This window comes from Moschus berezovskii, chromosome 26 (assembly GCF_049115385.1).
Source record: "Moschus berezovskii isolate FMDL1 chromosome 26, NW_MosBer_1.0, whole genome shotgun sequence".
In the NCBI taxonomy this organism is placed as follows: Eukaryota; Metazoa; Chordata; class Mammalia; order Artiodactyla; family Moschidae; genus Moschus; species Moschus berezovskii.
In genome coordinates this window covers 30,423,990-30,443,250 of record NC_142485.1, presented here as the reverse complement: position 1 = coordinate 30,443,250, position 19,261 = coordinate 30,423,990, and the positions used below count along the sequence as shown (strand labels likewise).

The 19,261-nt window shown below is 42.6% G+C and overlaps 1 protein-coding gene across 6 annotated transcripts in view; it reads left to right on the top strand.

Moving 5' to 3' along the window:
• Positions 1-19,261, top strand: part of PRIMPOL (primase and DNA directed polymerase) — a 46,183-nt gene that overhangs the window by 11,205 nt on the left and 15,717 nt on the right. For all 6 annotated transcript variants that reach the window (XM_088832715.1, XM_088832714.1, XM_055416398.2 and 3 more), the window contains 2 exons: positions 7,125-7,272; positions 13,701-13,988. In XM_088832715.1, the coding sequence (XP_088688841.1) occupies positions 7,125-7,272; positions 13,701-13,988 (436 nt within the window). The remainder of the gene's footprint in view (positions 1-7,124; positions 7,273-13,700; positions 13,989-19,261) is intronic.

The following is a 19,261-nucleotide window of genomic DNA, read 5'->3' as shown; positions in this document are numbered from 1 at the left end:
AGAGGGCTCACCACCCCTATGTATACATTTTAGTCCGTAGAACGGGGAAAAGGTTGAGCATGCCCCTCAGCTTTCAGATTGTAATGTAGAAGCGGAATATTTTCCTTCAGCTCACATCCTGTGGTCCAGAACTTGGTCACATGGCCCCCACCTTACTGCAAGGGAGTCTGGGAAGCGTGGTCCTTTTTCTGGATGATATTGTATCTGTCCATAATCAGGGTTCAAGGACTACAGAAGCAGGAGAGAACAGATAGTGAGAGATATTCTCTGTAATATAGAGGAAACATCAAAAATTTCACTCAAATTAACGTAAAATAGCAGCTGTGTAAGTGCTGCAACTTGAGGTAGAGTATATGGGGGAATTTGGTGTAGATCCTGTACATAGGTGTAGGAAATTGAGGAGGGCTTCTCAAAAAATTTACTGAAGGAGAGTAGGATCAGAGAGCCTGGTGGGAGATGGCATGCTGTAACAATATCAAAATAACATTAATAAACACAATTTATTGCTTAACTGTTAGGTATCTAGGGCTTCCCTCAGAGCTCACTTGGTAAAGAATCTTCCTGCAATGCAGGAGACCTGGGTTCAATCCCTGGGTCAGGAAGATCCCCTGGAGAAGGAAATGGCAACCCACTTCAGTATTCTTGACTGGAGAATCCCATGGAGGAAAAGCCTGGTGGGCTACAGTCCATGGGGTCGCAAGAGCCAGACACAACTTAGCAACTAACCCACTGCCACCATTAGGTGTCTAATCCCAAAATAACCCTGCATGGTGGTTCTTAGTGTGTCCATTTTGCAAAAGAGAAGACTGAGGCTTCCTAAGTGACCCACCCTGTGGCTGCACAGCCAGTGCTTTTACAGAGTTACATGTACCAAGCACTGGGCCAACTCTTTACTCTCGTTTTTCTCTTTGCTTCTTAACCTGAAAAGTTGGGTTCTATCATTATCCCATTTTGCAGTTGAGGAGTATTAGGTTTGAACTTGACTAAAGTGACAGATCTGTTAAGTGGCAAAGCTAGAACTCAAACCTAGGTCTTTCTGATTTCTTTTTTATTTATTTTTTTATTGAAGGATAATTGCTTTACAGAATTTTGTTGTTTTCTGTCAAACCTCAGTATGAATTAGCCATAGGCATACATGTATCCCCTCCCTTTTGAACCTCCCTCCCATCTCCCTCCTCACCCCACCCCTCTAGGTTGATATAGAGCCCCTGTCTGAGCTTCCTGAGCCATACAGCAAATTCCTGTTGGCTGTTTATTTTACATGTGGCAGTGTAAGTTTCCATGTTACTCTCTCCTTACCTCTCACCCTCCCCTCCGTGTCCATAAGTCTCTTCTCTGTGTCTGTTTCTCCACTCCTGCCCTGTAAGTAAATTCTTCAGGACCATTTTTCTAGATTCTGCATATGTGCATTTGAATATGGTATTTATCTTTCTCTTTCTGACTTCACTCTGTTCTAGGTTCATCCACCTCATCAGAACTGACTCAAAGGCGTTCCTTTTTGTGGCTGAGTAACATTCCATTGTGTGTACACACCACCACTTCTTTTTCCATTCATCTGTCGATGGACATCTAGGTTGCTTCCATGTTCTAGCTATTGTAAATAGTTGGTCAGTGAAAAATGAACATGTGTCTTTTTCAATTTTGGTTTCCTCAGGGTATAAGCCTAGGAGTGGGATTGCTGGGTCATATGGTGGTTTTATTCCTAGTTTTTTAAGGAATCTCCGTACCGTCTTCCATAGTGTCTGTATTAATTTCCATTCCCACCAACAGTGCAAGAGTGTTCCCTTTTCTCCACACCCTCTCCAGCATTTATTGTTTGTAGACTCTTTGATGATGGCCATTCTGACTGGTGTGAGTGATATCTCATTGTAGTTTTGAGTGGCATTTCTCTAATAATGAGTGATGTTGAGTATCTTTTCATGTGTTTGTCAGCCATCTGTATGTCTTTTTTTGACAAATGTCTATTTAGGTCTTTTTCCCATTTTGTGATTGGGTTGTTCGTTTTTCTGGCATTGAGTTGTATGAGCTGCTTGTATATTTTGGAAACTAATCCTTTGTCAGTTGTTTCATTTGCTATTATTTTCTCCCATTCTGAGGGTTGTTTTTTCACCTTGCTTATAGTTTCCTATGCTGGCATTCCCTGATAGCTCAGCTGGTAAAGAATCCGCCTGCAATGTGGGAGACCTGGGTTCGATCCCTGGGTTGGGAAGATCCCCTGGAGAAGGGAAAGGCTACCCACTCCAGTGTTCTGGCCTGGAGAATTCCATGGACTGTACAGTCTACGGGGTCGCAGAGTTGGACACGACTGAGTAACTTTCACTCGGTCACTCATGCTGTGCAAAAGCTTTTCAGTTTAATCAGGTCCCACTTATTTACTTTTGTTTTTATTTCCATTACTCTAGGAGGTGGGTCATAGAGGATCTTGCTTTGATTTATGTCATCAGGTGTTCTGCCTATGTTTTCCTCTAAGAGTTTTTATACTTTCTGGTCTTAGATTTAGGTCTTTAATAGAGTTTATCTTTGTATATAGTGTTACAAAGTGTTCTATTTTCATTCTTTTACATGTACTTGTCCAGTTTTCCCAACACCATTTATTGAAGAGGCTGTCTTTGCCCCATTGTATTTTCTTGCCTCCTTTGTCAAAAATAAGGTAAAAAATAAGATACCCATAGGTGCCTGGGTTTATTTCTGGGCTTTCTGTCTTATTCCGTTGGTCTATATTTCTGTTTTTGTGCCAGTACCATACTGTCTTGATGATTGTAGCTTTGTAGTATAATCTGAAGTCAGGAAGGTTGATTCCTCCAGCTCCATTCTTCTTTCTCAAGACTGCTTTGACGATTAGGGGTCTTTTGTGTTTCCATATGAATTGTGAAATTTTTTGTTCTACATCTGTGAAAAATATCATTGGTAATTTGATAGGGATCACATTGAATCTGTAGACTGTGTTTAGTAATATAGTCATTTTCACAATATTGATTCTTCCTACCCAGGAAGATGGAATATCTCTCCATCTGTTAATGTCATCTTTGATTTCTTTTTCGTGTCTTATAATGTTCTGTGTACAGTTCTTTTGTCTCCTTAGGTAAGTTTATTTCTAGATATTTAATTCTTTTTGTTGCAATGGTGAACAACCATTGATTGATTCCTTAATTTCTCCTTCTGATTTTTCATTGTTAGTATATAGAAATACAAGTGGTTTCTGTGTATTGATTTTTGTTTCCTGCAACTTTGCTAAATTCACTGATTAGCTGTAGTAATTTTCTGACACTATCTTTAGGGTTTTCTATGTACAGTATCATGGCATCTGCAAACAGTGAGAGCTTTACTTCTTCTTTTCTGATCTGGATTCCTTTTATTTCTTTTTCTTCTCTGATTGCTGTAGCTAGGACTTCCAGAACTGTGTTGAATAATGGTGAGGAAAGTGGACACCCTTGTCTTGTTCCTGACCTTAGGGGGAATGCTTTCAGTTTTCACCATTGAGGATAATGTTTTCTGTAGGCTTATTATATATGGACTTTACGATGTTGAGGTAGGTTCCTTATATGCCCATTTTTTGAAGAGTTTTAGTCATAAATGGGTGCTGAATTTTGTCAAAGGTTTTTTCTGCATCTATTGAGATTATCATATGGTTTTTATCTTTCAATTTGTTAATATGGTGTATCACATTGATTGATTTGCGTATATTGAAGAATCCTTGCACCCCTGGAATAAACTCAACTTGATCTCTGTGTATGAGCTTTTTAATGTGTTGTTGAATTCTGTGTGCTAAAATTTTGTTGAAGATTTTTGCATCTGTGTTCGTCAGTGATATTGGCCTGTAGTTTTCTTTTTTTGTGTTGTCTTTGTCTGGTTTTGGTATCAGGGTGATGGTGGCTTCGTAAAATAAGTTTGAAAGTGTTCCAATTTCATTTCCAATTTTGTTGATTTGATTCTTCTTTTTTTCTTGATGAGTCTCACCAAAGGTTAGTCAATTTTGTTTTATCTTCTCAAAGAACCAGCTTTTAGTTTTATTCATCTTTACTATTGTTTTTCATTTATTTCTGCTTAGGTCTTTATGATTTCTTTCCTTCTACTAATTTTTGTTCTTTTTCCAGTTGTTTTGGGTGTAAAGTTAGGTTGTCTACTCGATGTTTTCCTTGTTTCTTGAGGTAGGGTTGTATTGCTATAAACTTCCCTCTGAGAACTGCTTTTGCTGCATCCCATAGGTTTTGAGTTGTGGTGTTTTCACTGTCATTTGTTTGCAGAAATGTTTTGATTCCCCTTTGACTTCCTCAGTGACCTGCTGGTTATGTAGAGACGCGTTGTTTAGTCTCCACGTGTCTGTGTTTCTTACGGTTTTTTCCTTGTAATTGATAAATAGTCTCATAGCGTTGTGGTCAGAGAAGATGCTTGATATGATTTCAGTTTTCTTAAATTTATTGAGGTTTATTTTATGACCCAAGATGTGGTCTATCCTGGAGAATGTTCCATGAGCTTTTGAGAAGGTGTATTCTGCATTTGGATGGAATGTCCTGAAGATATCAGTGAGATCCATCTCATCTAACGTATCACTTAAGACTTGTGTTTCCTCATTAATTTTCTGTTTTGATGATCTGTCCGTTGGTGTGAGTGGGGTGTTAAAGTCTCCTACTATTATTGTGGTACTGTCAACTTCTCCTTTTATGTCTTTTAGTGTTTGTTTTATGTATTGAGGTGCTCCTATGTCGGGTGCATAGATATTTGCAATTGTTATGTCTTCCTCTTGGATTGATCCCTTGATCATTATGTAGTGTCTTTCCTTATCTCTTGTAATCTTCTTTATTTTAAGGTCTATTTTGTCTGATATGAGGATTGCTACTCCAGCTTTCTTTTGCTTCCCATTTTCATGGAATATATTTTTCTATCCTCTCACTTTCAGTCTATATGTGACTTGAGGTCTGCAGTGGGTTTCTTGTGGACAGCACATATACGGGTCTCGTTTTTGTATCCATTCAGCCAGTCTGTGTCTTTTGGTTGGAGCATTTAATCCATTTACATTTAAAGTAATTATTGATATATATATGTTCCTGTTGCCATTTTCTTAATTGTTTGGGGTTGATTTTGTAGATCTTTTTCTTTCTCCTGTATTTCTTGACTATATAAGTCCCGTTAACGTTTGTTGTGAAGCTGGTTTGGTGGTACTGAATTCTCTTCACTGTTGCTTGTCTGAAAAGCTTTTGATTTCTCCGTCAATTTTGAATGAGATCCTTGCTGGGTATAGTGGTCTTGGTTGTAGATTCTTCCCTTTCAGTACTTTAAATATATCCTGCCATTCCGTTCTGGCCTGCAGAGTTTCTGCTGGAAGATCAGCTTTTAAGCGTATGGGGTTTCCCTTGTGTGTTACTTGTTGCTTCTCCTTTGCTGCTTTTAATATTCTTTCTTTGTGTTTAGTCTTTGTTAGTTTGATTAGTATGTGTCTTGGCGTGTTTCTTCTTGGGTTTATCCTGTATGGGAGTCTTTGAGCCTCTTGGACTTGATCGACTATTTCCTTTTCCACGTTGGGGAAATTTTCAACTATAATCTCTTTAAAAATTTTCTCATACCCTTTCTTTTTCTCTTCTTCTGGGATGCCCATAATTCCCAGGTTGGTGCGTTTGATAATATCCTGAGGTCTCTGAGATTATCCTCAGTTCTTTTCATTCTTTTTACCTTATTTTGCTGTTCAGAAGTTATTTCCACCATTTTATCTTCCAGCTCACTGATTAGTTCTTCTGCTTCAGATACTCTGCTATTGATTCCTTCCAGAGTGTTTTTAATTTCAGTAATTGTGTTCTTTTTATGTTTATTCTTTAATTCTTCTAGGTCTTTGTTAATTGATTCTTGCATTTTCTCCATTTTGTTTTCAAGGTTTTTGATCATCTTTACTATCATTATTCTGAATTCTTTTTCAGGTCGTTTTCCTATTTCCTCTTCATTTATTTGGACTTGTGTTTCCTGTTTGTTCCTTCATTTGTGTAGTACTTCTCTGCCTTTTCATTTTTCTCTCTTTAACTTACTGTGTTTGAGGTCTCCTTTTCCCAGGCTTCAGGGTTGAATTCTTTCTTCCTTTTGGTTTCTTTCCTCCTGAGGTTGGTCCAGTGGTTTGTGTAAGCTTCGTATAGGGTGAGATTTGTGCTGAGTTTTTGTTTACTGTTTGTTTTTCCTCTGATGGGCAAGGCTGAGTGAGGTGGTAATCCTGTCTGCTGATGACTGGGTTTGTATTTTTGTTCTGTTGTTTAGATGAGGTGTCCTGCACAGGGTGCTACTGGTGGTTGGGTGATGCCGGGTCTTGCATTCAGGTGGTTTCCTTTGTCCCACTTCTCACTGTTTGATATTCCTTAGGGTTAGTTCTCTGGGAGTCTAGGGTCTTGGAGTCAGTGCTCCTACTCCAAAGGCTCAGGGCTTGATCACTGCCTCAGGAGGAGCCCCCGCTGCCCTCTCTCCCGCGGCCGGGGTGGGGGCTCCCACAGTCCTTCCCCCCTGCTGACCTGTTCTCCGTGGCTCTTTGGCCATTTCTTCAGGACCCCTCCTGGGCTCTGGGCCTCGCCTCCCTCACCTCATTCCTGGGGTCGCAGGGGCTTCCTTCCCAACATCACATGGAAACCTTAGATGTTCAGCTCACTGTTTCCCGTTTCCCGACATTGTTTCTGGTCTTCCTGATTTCTAGTCTTGTCCTCCCGCCCCTGTGCTCGCTACTTTGCTGTGATGCATAACTGCCTGTATTATCATTATCTAGCCCCAGAGGCCTTATTCTTGGAGGAAGATTTGGGCTCAGTGTACGTGAGGAACTTTCTGAAAACTAAAATTATAAACAACAGAATTAGTGACTTTTTAACTCAGTTAATATTTAAAGAGCTGCTTAAAAATATTTTGATTTTAGAGATTAACATATAAGGTAAATTATTCGAATCTTGAGAGGCCTTTAATCCTGAGAGCCTATGAATTTTTGAACATAAATGTGTAGTAATTTAAATATGTATATTTAAATAAAGTAATTCAACAAATTGTTATGTAATCAGATATCAAAATAGGTCAGACTTACTTGTACTAAGATTTGAATTTTGCTTATGAAAAGATTTTAAAACAAATTAAAAATAATGTGTAATTAATTTTCCTTGCATTCTCAGCACGTTTGTAAAGCTCTTCAAGAGTTTTATACAGTTAACTGTTCAGCTGAAGATGTCCTCAATTTAGATTCTAGCACTGAGGAAAAATTTAGCCGCCATTTAATATTTCAACTCCGTGATGTGGCATTTAAAGATAATATTCATGTTGGTAAGTGAACTGTTTTTTTTTTTTCAAGTTGCAGTTATATTGAAAACATATTTTCCTTTCTTCTTCAAGTTTTGTATTTGTCACATTTAATGATCATTAATTACCCTGTCCTAAGAAATAAATCATGATTTTTCATGTTTTCGGGAGTTGCCTCTAGCTCTAGACTGACTTCTGTGCCCGACACGGTGTAGACGCATTCGTGTACTCAGGATATCCTCGGCAGTGGTGCCTCTTGCTTTGGATACTGGGATGGTCACCCATGCCACGGGCCTGGTTTCTATTCCAAGAAGAGTCGTTTCAGAAGTTTTCTGGGTAATGCAGGAGAGACCCAATTCAGGTCTTAGCTGTGATGCCTCAGATTGGGATTTCTGACCTTTGCTTTAGTGTTTTAGCATTTGCTTTATCCTTTAATAGGAGAAGGCAATGGCACCCCACTCCCGTACTCTTGCCTGGAAAATCCCATGACAGAGGAACCTGGTAGGCTTCAGTCCATGGGGTCGCAAAGAGTCGGACACGACTGAGCGACTTCACTTCACTATCCTTTAATACATGAGGACTGGGCTTGGGTTCCAGGCCAGATTCATGAAGCCTTGTTTGTTGTTCCAGGTCAAATGTTAGGGTGGGGAGAAGTCTAGATGTGTGACCCTGAAAGTATAACCAGAGGATTAATTCCAGGACTAGACATTTAGGGGTACAGGCCCAGATATAAGTGAAATCAGTGCAGAGAACGAATAGGCAGAAAGGAAACACTGAAAACCAAGGTCTAAATAGAAGTCAAACTCCTGAGTGTGTGTCTTAGCAGAGGTCGGGCAAGCAGGTGACTGACTGAAGTTCAGGTAACAGGCAATCCATTCAGAACAAGTATCTGACAATTTCAAGGGTACCAAGGGCAAAGGCATGAACATAGCTATTAACGGACTGGCATCAAAGTCAAGGTCTGATTGCTCAAGTAGGGTAACAGGAGGTCAAGTGGACTAGTGTGCTGTGTGCCAGGGACTCATTATCTCCCCATTTTCTGTTTGCTTAGTTGGATATTTCTTCTCTCTTTAATCGCTAGTTGTTGTTCAGTTCATCAGTCATATCTGATTCTTTGTGACCCCATGGACTGCAGCACACCAGGCTTCCCTGTCCCCCACTATCTCCTGGAGTTTGCTCAGACTCATATTCATTGAGCCAATGAGGCCATCCAACCATCTCATCCTCTGTTGCCCACTTCTCCTCCTGCCTTCAATCTTTCCCAGCATCAGGGTCTTTTCCAGTGATTTAGCTCTTCACATCAGGTGGCCAAAACATTGGAGCTTCAGCATCAGTCCTTCCAGTGAATATTCAGGGTTGATTTCCTTTCGGACAGACTACTTTGATCTTGTTGTCCAAGGAACTCTTAAGCGTCTTTTCCAGCACCACAGTTTTAAAGCGTCAGTTCTTTGGCACTCGGCCTTCTTTATGGTCCAGCTCTCACATATAGTCCGTACATGACTACTGGAAAAACCATAGCTTTGACTGTGTGGACCTTTGTCACCAAACTGATGCCTTTGCTTTTTAATATGCTGTCTAGATGTGTCAGAGCTTTTCTTCCAAGGTATCAGAGCTTTTGTTTCAAGGAGCAAGCGTCTCTTAATTTCATGACTGCAGTCACCATCTGCAGTGACTTTGGAGCCCAAGAAAATAAATTCTGTCACTGTTTCCACTTTTTCCTCTTCTATTTGCCATGAAGTGATGGGATTGGATGCCATGATCTTAGTTTTCTGAATGCTGAGTTTTAAGCCAGCTTTTTCACTCTCCTCTTTCACTTTCATCAAGAGGCTCTTTATTGGTGTCATCTGCATATCTGAGGTTATTGATATTTCTCCTGGCAATCACGATTCCAGCTTGAGCTTCATCCAGTCCAGCATTTTACGTAATGTACTCTGCATGTAGGTTAAACAAGCAGGGTGACAGTATACAGCCTTGATATACTCTTTTTCCAGTTTTGAACCAGTTCATTGTTCCATGCCTGGTTCTAACTGTTGCTTCTTTTCCTGCATACTGGTTTCCCAGGAGGCAGGTAAGGTGGTCTGGCATTACCATCTCTTTAAGAATTTTCCGCAGTTTGCTGTGATCCACACAATCAAAGGCTTTGGCACGGTCAGTGAAGCAGAAATAGATATTTTGCAGGAATTCCCTTGCTTTTTCTATGATCCAGTGGATGTTGTCAGTTCGTTCTCTGGTTCCTCTGCCTTTTCTAAATCCAGCTTGTACATCTGGAAGTTCTCAGTTCACATACTGTTGAAGCCTAGCTTGAAGGATTTAGAGCATTACCTTGCATGTGAAATGAGTGCAGTTGTGCGGTAGTTTGAACATTCTTTGACATTGCCCTTCTTTGGCATTGGAAAAACTGACCTTTTCCAGTCCTGTGGCCACTGCTGAATTTTCCAAATTTGCTGGCGTATTGAGTGAAGCACTTTTATAGCATTATCTTTTAGGGTTTGAAATATCTCAGCTGGAATTCCATCACCTCCACTAGCTTTGTTTGTAGTGATGCTTCCTAAGGCCCACTTGACTTCACTTTCCAGGATGTCTGGCTCTAGGTCAGTGATCACACCATCGTGGTTATCTGGGTCATAAAGACCTTTTTGTACAGTTCTTCTGTGTATTCTTGCCATCTCTCCTTAGTCTCTTCTGCCTCTGTCAGGTCCATACTGTTTCTATCCTTTTATTGTGCCCATCTTTGCATGAAATGTTCCCTTAGTATCTCTGATTTTCTTTAAGAGATCTCTAGTCTTTCCCATTCTGTTGTTTTCATCTTTTATCACTGAGGAAGGCTTTCTTGTCTCTCCTTGCTATTCTTTGGAACTCTGTATTCAGATGGGTATATCTTTCCTTTTCTCCTTTGCCTTTCGTTTCTCTTCTTTTCTCAGCTCTTTGTAAGGCCTCCTCATTTTTGCATTTCTTTTTCTTCGGGATGGTTTTGGTCACCACCTCCTGTACAGTGTTACGTATCTCCTTCCATAGTTCTTCAGGCACTCTATCCGATCTAATCCCTTGAATCTATTTGTCACTCCACTGTACAATCATAAGGGATTTGATTTAGGTCATACCTGAATGGCCTAATGGTTTTTTCTACTTTCTTCAATTTAAGTCTGAATTTGGCAATAAGGAGTTCATGATCTGAGCCACAGTCAGCTCCCAGTCTTGTTTTTGCTGACTGTATAGAGCTTCTCCATCTTCACCTGCTAAGAATATATAATCAGTCTGATTTCGGTGTTGACCGTCTGGTGATGTCCATGTGTAGAGTCTTCTCTTGTGTTGTTGGAAGAGGGTGTTTGCTATGACCAGTTCTCTTGGCAGAACTCTGTTAGCCTTCGCCCTGCTTCAGTTTGTACTCCAGATTCAATACTTATTAATATGCAAGCTTTCATCCCTTGGGTATTAGTAATTGTCCAGTCTGTCCTTGTCCTTCTTTTCATTCTGTCTGTAACCTTCATGATCACCCACTGGTGTGGCTTCAGTTCCCATTTGTGTGTTGATGACTCTCAAATCTTTATCTGCAGCCAAGATCGGTCTCACGTTAGACATCCCCACACAGACTTCAAACGCAGCACATCTTTAACCACGCTGCTCGTCTTTTCCTCCAGACTTGCTCCTTCTCCTGTGACACGTGTACCTGAGTGGTGTGAGCGGCCACCCAGCCACCTCAGTAGAAACGCTGTCACTCACTGACTCTAGTCTGATAGCGGAAGTGATCTGATAATACCACTTGCGTGCCTCGACTGTTCCAGGTCATTCCTTGCCTTCAGGGGAGAGTGCAGAGGTCCCAGTTCACAAGACGAGGCCCGCGGGGTGCTGGCCTCGCCTCTGAGCGCTTGGCTGCTCTTACCCCTAACTGCCCTTCAGTTAGCTCCCACCAGGCCGCATTTTCCCTGGGGCTTTGCACTTTTTGTCACCGCCCTCTGGCCTGTTCACGTGGTCTGCTGAGATTCGGTGTAGGTGTTGTCATCTGAGAAGCCGTTTCTGTTACCTCTCAAACCCGAAGACTTTGGTTTGTGTGTCATCTGGTTTGAGAGCGCACCCAGTACCTGTTACGTCAAAGCATCCACCACTTTTCGGGGTGATTTCTTGATTTTTTTTGTTTTCTCTGTTCCAGTTAATGTTTCTTTAGGGCATGAATGTTATTGATGTTATTCAGTGTTTCTTATTCACTTTTGTATTTCCAGATCTTATCAGGTAATATGTCTTTATCAGTAACATTAATAAGATAACAGTCGCAGAGGCAGTCATAAGTACGAGTAGTGATGTAGCATTTGCTGAATGAGTGGCTGCGTGTCAGGTGGGCTCTGCTGTCAGGGTGTGGACATGGAGGCCTCAGCAGAGTATTTCTCTGATTCCTGTGTACTCCTCACAGCTCTGCTCTGTGACTCCTAGCCCCAAGGCTCAATGTTGAGATTTGTTGCTGGGGAGGAAGGGGAGAAGGGAACTTCGACAGGTAGGTAGTCGTCTCTGCTATAGCGATTTTCTCAAGGCAGCTGACAGTCAAGCTGGGCTTGAAATCAAATTCCATCATACAGACTAAAATAAGAAAGGCTTTCCTGTCAGAGCAACATAAGCAAAAGTACAGAGACATGCGTTGGTGACTGATGTGGGGAGCAGTGGGGATCTAGGGTGGCAAGAGTGAGGGGCACAGCCCCAGGGGATTAAGTGGGGTGCCGTCTGAGGCTGTGACCCTCTGGCATTGTGAGCAGCCAGAACCAGAGGTGCAGAGACTGAAACAACCCCGTTCTCCACCGTGGTTCCTCTCGATGTGTCTCTTGGTGACATTTCTATTCCCTGTTGTCAGCCTTTCAGAAAGAGGAGTTAGACTAGGTGTAAGAGCACAGACTGTGAGCAGGGTGTCCAGACTTGCTCTGCCTGAAGCACTCTGCCTCCAGCCTGCCACAGAGCCTGACATTTTGTGATTGATGTATTCTTTTGGGTTATTCCCAGCCAGTAGTCCCTGTGTGAATGATGAGGAGAGGGACATGCGGCCTGGGAAGGGCAGCAGAGGGCAGAGCCCTTTGCGGAGCCGGAGTTGGCGTTAAGGTGGCCCCTCCGTGGTCCCAGCCTGGCCCGGTTGGCTCCGTGCTGCAGGTCAGAGGCCGCCCGACCTGCTGAGCGTGACCTTCGCAGCCAGTCTGCAGCCACGCCTTCTGGAGTGTCAAGTGATAAATTGACTTTATCAATTTATTGCTTTACTGTCCTCTGATATATCACGATTACAGCTGCTTCAGTAACCACGTGTTCTTGGTGTCAAGTAGGTGTAATTTTTTGTACATTTCCAGGAAAATTGACTTTATCAATTTTTTGCTTTATTGTCCTCTGATATATCATGATTTTTTTTTTAAACTCAGTATATGTTTCCCTCATCCCAGAGATAATCTTGTCTGATATGACTGCAAGCATCAAATGCTTTTGCTTTCATTTTGATGCTTAGTGTTATACAAGACAGTGAATTTGTTCCTTTGATTAAGGAAGTAATTGAATCTAATTTGGAGGAAGAAGTTTGAACTTAGAGCATGTGTATCTTGTAATTTAAGGGTTCAAGCTATCCGGTAAATAAGTAACAAACCCAGACTGTACTAGCTTTAAAGATTAAAATCTATTTTTCTTATAGTAGTGCATTTGTCCACCGTTGTTACGCGTGAAACAGCCTAACCAAATTATTTCCTTGATTTTTGTGGTATAAACAAGATATGAAAGTTTAAAGAGGCTCCGGATTGTCATGCGATGTTTTCTAGGTTCTGGATGTCACTACTGATGCTTAGAGCTCTTAGAATAAATCTTGACATACAATAAATGTATTTACTTGCTTTAGTTCTGGATTTTAGTTATTGGGCCACAACCCAGCCTATGGCCACATAGAAGAAGGGAGGAAGAGCATGAACCTTAAACTGATGGCTGTGAATGTCAGGGTTCTTGGCGATGTCAGGGCAGGTAAAGGAGAGAGAAGCAAGTTCTGAGGAATTTGCTGACATCCTGACCTCAGGAGAGTATGGCCGAGCTTGGTAGAGCACTGTTCACACATATGAGCCTTGCTTTATTTTATTAATAAATAAAATTCTTCAGGCATTGATTTCAATGTGAACTCTTTTCAGTTTGTATTCATCAAAGTGCGTGTTTGGTGACAAAGCCTTAGACCCAGGCCCACACTAGCAACACTGACAAAGCTCACGCCAACCTTCATTTGAGCATAAGTTACACAAGCTCCCTTGTGAAAGGGAATTTAAAAAGTTAAAGATCACACAGGAGGGACACATAGGAGAGGTGTGTTACAGTTTTTAATAACTACTCAGCCTTAAAACCAGAAATCAAAAATAGAAGCCCTACTGCGTAAAATTGCCACGTGTGGCTCTGTGCCTGGATCTTGTTATGGTTTGCTGAAAAGAGTTTGATTAATCTTTTTATTTTTCCTTTAGGTAATTTTGTGCGAAAAATCTTGCAGCCTGCTCTTGACGTAATTGCCAGTGAAGATGACGATATGACCCCAGAGGCGACGGGCCGTGAATTTACCGATTTTTCTGAAACACCAAGTGAACACGGAACTTGCTTTAGTAAAATGTCCCCCAGTAACGATGCAGGAGAGAGCTGGACATCGAATTCAGAGCGGTTGGGGAGGCTGGGGTCAGCTCAGCAAAGCAGTCCTGATCTCTCGTTTTTAATAGTGAAGAGCGACATGGGAGAAAAGCATCTTTTTGTGGATCTAGGTACGTGGCATTGACCGTGTGACTGTTCTGGCGTCTGCTTTTATTGTGGTGTTCTGGAACTGATCCCACTGCGGCTCAGAACTGTGCTTGTGGTTTTCCGTGTCCAGGTCTTTCGCGTCCTTGGTTACATTTATTCTTAGATATTTTATTCTTTTTGATGCAATTGTGAATGGGATTGTTTTCTTAATTTCTCTTTTGATGTTTGTTATTAGTGTATAGAAACAGCACAGATTTCTATACATCGATTTGATTTTCTGCCACTTTATTGTATTCATTTATTCTAACAGATTTTTGCTGGAGTCTTTAGAGTTTTCAGACAGATGGTCCCTGACTTATTGATGGCTTCACTTAGGCTTTTTTCTCCACTTCCTGACTTCACGATGATGAAAAGTGATATATTCAGTGGAAACCGTCCTTTGAGTTTTGAATTTTGAGTTTTCCTGGCCTGGTGATGTGTGGTGTGTTTCACTCTTGTACGATGCTGGGCGGCGACAGTGAGCTGCAGCTCCACGGGGACGGGAAACTGACGCACTTACACCCAGTCTGTATCCGGACAGCAAGTCTGCTTTTCGCTTTCAGTATGCTATTCAATAAATTACATGGGATACTCAACACCTCATTACAAAATAGGCTTTGTGTTAGATTGCTTTACCCAGCAGTAGGCTAACGTAAGTGTTCAGAGCACGTTTAATGTAGGCTAAGCTAAGCTGTGATGTTTAGTAGGTTATTTAAAGGAGATGAGGACATTTACCTTTGGCAGTTGGCTTCCTGAAGGTCAGCTGTGTTTGGCATTTACTTCTCCAGTACCTGCCCCAGGACGTTTCCTGGGGGCAGCTGTCATTAACCCGAACCCAGGTCCTGTGAAATGAGGTCCTTTGAGCACCAGGGATTATGTAGTAGTTACAGAAAATGGAAACAGTGACAGACTTCAATTTTTCTTGGGCTCCAAAATCACTGTGGATGGTGACTGCAGCCATGAAATGATGCTTGCTCCTTGGAAGAAAAGCTATGAAAGACCTAGACAGTGAATTATAAAGCAAAGACATTACTTTGCCGAAAAGGTCCATCTAGTCAAAGCTACGCTTTTGGGCTATGTATGGAGGTGAGAGTTGGACTATAAAGAAAGCTCAGCACTGAAGAATTGATGCTTTTGAACTGTGGTGTTGGAGAAGACTCTTGAGAGTCCTTTGTGCAGCAAGGAGATTCAACCAGTCCATCCTAAAGGAGATCAGTCCTGAATATTCATTGGAAGGACTGATGCTGAGGCTGAAACTCCAATACTTTGGCCACTTGATGTGAAGATCCAACTCATTAGAAAAGACCCTGATGCTGAGAAAAATTGAAGGCAGGAGAAGAAGGGGATGACAGAGGATGACATGGCTGAATGGCATCACTGACTCGATGGACCTGAGTTTGAGCAAGCTCTGGGAGATGGGGAAGGACAGGGAAGCCTGCCATGCTGCAGTCCATGGGGTCGCAAAGAGTCGGACATGACCAAACAACTGAACAGCAGCAACACAGAACATGTCCAGGGGCTGCAGCACTTTTTCTTGGCCACCTTTGTTTCCTGCAGCAACCAGAGCCGTAGGGAGAGCTGGCTTCCTGGGGCTGGATTAGAATGGACTGTGCCTGAGCAAACATGAAAAGGTTTGAGTCTAGCTACTCTTCCCCGCTATAGCGTCACGCAGACACCCAGTCCAGACTGATCTGTTCGGGCTCCACAGTACACTGCTCCAGGTGCTGAGATGCTAGGAGGCTCCACTCTCAGGAAGGAGGCTTGAGCTGGGATCCCCAGCATGGGAAAGATGCAGATCAACTGAATTTTGCTTTGAAATTCCTCGAGGCCTTGATGCCACACCGGACTCTTGTCCCAGCCAGACCTGGCACACCATAAACCCTCCCAAAGGGTTCAACCTGGGGCACCGAGCCAGGCTGTGTTGACCCCACCTTTGTTCAGCAGTGGCATCCAAACATGCCCAGCCTCCGGGGATGGGACAGCACCCCTAGTCTGGGAGGTCAGAGATGATCAAATAGGCCCTGCTTTTCTTTGCTTTTCTTTACCAGCTGCTGATGTTCCTGTGAAGTGCGGTGGCTTTGCAGTGTCATGACGGCTGTCAGCATGCAGCCCTGGGTTGGGTGTTCTGTTAACTGTGGGCTGGCTCTACTGTTTTTTCAGACTTTGGCCCTAGAACATGTAGCAGATGGTGGGCATCAGGTCGCTGTGTGTTGGTGATCTCAGAGACACTTTTCTGTGAATACCAAGCTGGAAGATAGGAGATAAGTTTTGTGGATTATCTCTTAGAGAACAGAATCCCTATATATGTCCAAAAAAGGAAGGGGATGATCATTGTGGATTGTTACAGATACTGAGTTTTTTGTCAGTTTACATTCGGACCTCCTGATTTGTTCCATTCTTTCACTTTGATTTCTTTTTTATTTTACCGAAACCATTTGTTTGACTTTGATTTCTTCGAGACTCTTTCTGCATTATAAATTTGCTGACTTGTCTCTCTGTTTTTTGTTTACCTGGAGAATTCCTCATACACCACGTTCTACCTCTGCATGACTGACTTTCCTTAGTGTATGAGCCCATCCCTGTGGCCACCAGCGTCATAATTCTGTAACTCCAGCAGCGCTTTTACAGGAATGAGAAATAGCCTGCTGTACCTAAGTGGCATGTCTTGTTTAGCGCTAGTCTTTGGTTGGAGGTTGCTGGGTGTGTCTGGCGATTGGAAGTGGTGCTGCGTGTGCCTTTGCTGTGTGGTTTTCTCAGGATGCAGGCCCCGGGGTGGGAAGGTCCGATTCTAGGCTTAGCCCATCATGACAGTTTTATTTTTCAGTCATTCGAGGCCTCTCCATTATACTGGCTACTGCCAGTGTGTATGCCTACCAATTTAGAGGGATTGCTTTCTTCTCCAGGCTGCTTCTTCCGGCTGCATTTATTGTTTTCAGAGTTGGAAAGATGGCCATTGTGCCAGATGAGATGTGATTTCCCATTGGCCTTTTGACTGACATTCCTGTGGCACTTACGGATGCTTATCATCTTACCTGTGGGGAGGTTTCAAATTGTTTTTCTTTTTAAAGTGGTTGAGGACAGTTTACCTTTGGCAGTTGGCTTCTTGGAAATCAGCTGTGTTTCAAGTTTACTTCTCCAATACCTGCCCCAGGATGTTCCTGAGAGCTGCTATCCTTAACCCAAACCCAGGTGTGAATTGAGGTCCTGTTAGCACCTGGGATTAAGCTGTAGTTCCGAAAATGTCCACAAGGCGGCAGCACTTTCTGTCACCCACCTTTGTTTGGGGGCCACCACACCGTGAGGGAAAGTTGGCTTCTTGGTTGGTCAATTAGAGTGGATTGTGCCAGAGAAAACACTCAAGGGCTTAAGTCCTAAAGCATCACACAGTCACCCCGTCCACACTGATCTTAGGGGTTCACAGTACATTCTTGTGGGTGCTTAGAACCTAGGAGGCTGCCCGCTTAGAAAGAGGGCTTGAGGTGGGCAAGGAAAAGTGCTGCCGCCTTGTGGACATCTTTGGGAGCTACAGCTAATCCCTGGCGATCACAGGAGTTTAATTTATAGCACCTGGGTCTGGGTTAATGACAGCTGCCCTCGGGAAATGTTGGGGCGCAGGTATTGGAGAAGTAAATTCCAAACACAGCCGAATTACGTTAGTGTTGTTGTTATTCAGTCGCTCAGTCCTGTCGACTCTGTGTGACCCCATGGACTGCAGCACGCCAGGCTTCCTGTCCTTCACATCTCCCGGAGTCTGCTCAAACCCATGTCCATAGCGTCGGTGATGCCATCCAACCATCTCATCCTCTGTCGTCCCCTTCTCCTCCTGCCTTCACTCTTTCCCAGCATCAGGGTCTTTTCTAGTGAGTTGGCTCTTCTCATCAGGTGGCCAGATATTGGAACTTCAGTTTCAGCATCAGTCCTTCCAATGAATATTCAGGACTGATCTCCTTTAGGATGGACTGGTTGGATCTCCTTGCTGCCCAAGGGACTCTTAGAGTCTTCTCCAACACCACAGTTCAAAAGCATCAGTTCTTTGGTGATCAGCTTTCTTTATAGTTCAACTCTAACATCCATACATGACCACTGGAAAGACCATAGCTTTGACTAGATGGACTTTCGTTAGCAAAGTAATATCTCTGCTTTTTAATATGCTGTCTAGATTTGTCATAGGTTTTCTTCCAAGTAGCAAGCTTCTTTTGTTTTCACAGCTGAAGTCACCATCTGGAGTGATTTTGGAGCCCAAGTAAACAAAGTCTGTCACTGTTTCCGTTGTTTCCCCATCTATTTGTGACGAGTGATGGGACAGAATGCTGAGTTTTAAGCCAGGTTTTTCACTCTCTTTCACCTCTGTAGTGAAAGAGGCTGTTTAGTTCCTCTTCACTTCCTGCCATAAGGGTGGCGTCATCTACATATCTGAGGTTCTTGATATTTCTCCCGGAAATCTTGATTCCAGCTTGTGCTTCATCCAGTCCAGCGTTCCTCATGATGTACTCTGCATATAAGTTAAATAAGCAGGGTGACAATATACAGCCTCAACGTACTCCTTTCCCTATTTGGAACCAGTCCATTGTTCCATGTCTGGTTGTAACATTGCTTGTTGACCTGCATATGGATTTCTCAGGAGGCAGGTAAGGTGGTCTGGTATTCCCATCTCTTTCAGATTTTTCCACAGTTTGTTGTGATCCACATAGTCCAAGGCTTTGGCATAGTCAGTGAAGTAGAAGTAGATGTTTTTCTGGAATTTTCTTCTTTTTTCTGTGATCCAGCGGTTATTGGCAATTTGATCTCTGGTTCCTCTGCCTTTTCTAAATCTAGCTTGAATATCTGAATGTTCTACAGTCATGTACTGTTGAAGCCTGGCTTGGAAAATTTTGAGCATTACTCTGCTAATATGTGAAATGCGTGCAGTTGTGCAATTGTTTGAGAATTCTTTGGCATTGCCCTTCTTTGGGATTGGAATGAAAACTGACTTTTTCCAGTCCTCTGGCCACTCCTGAGTTTTCCAAATTTGCTGACATATTGAGTGCAGCACTTTCACAGCATCATCTTTTAGGACTTGAGATAGCTCAGATGGAATTCCATCACCTCCATTAGCTTTGTTTGTAGTGATGCTTCCTAAGGCCCTCTTGACTTCACATTCTAGCATGTCTGTCTCTAGGTGAGTGGTCACACCATCGTGGTTATCCAGGTCATTAAGGTCTTTTTTGTAGAGTTTTTCTGTGTATTCTCGCCGCGTCTTCTTAAGCTCTTCTGCTTG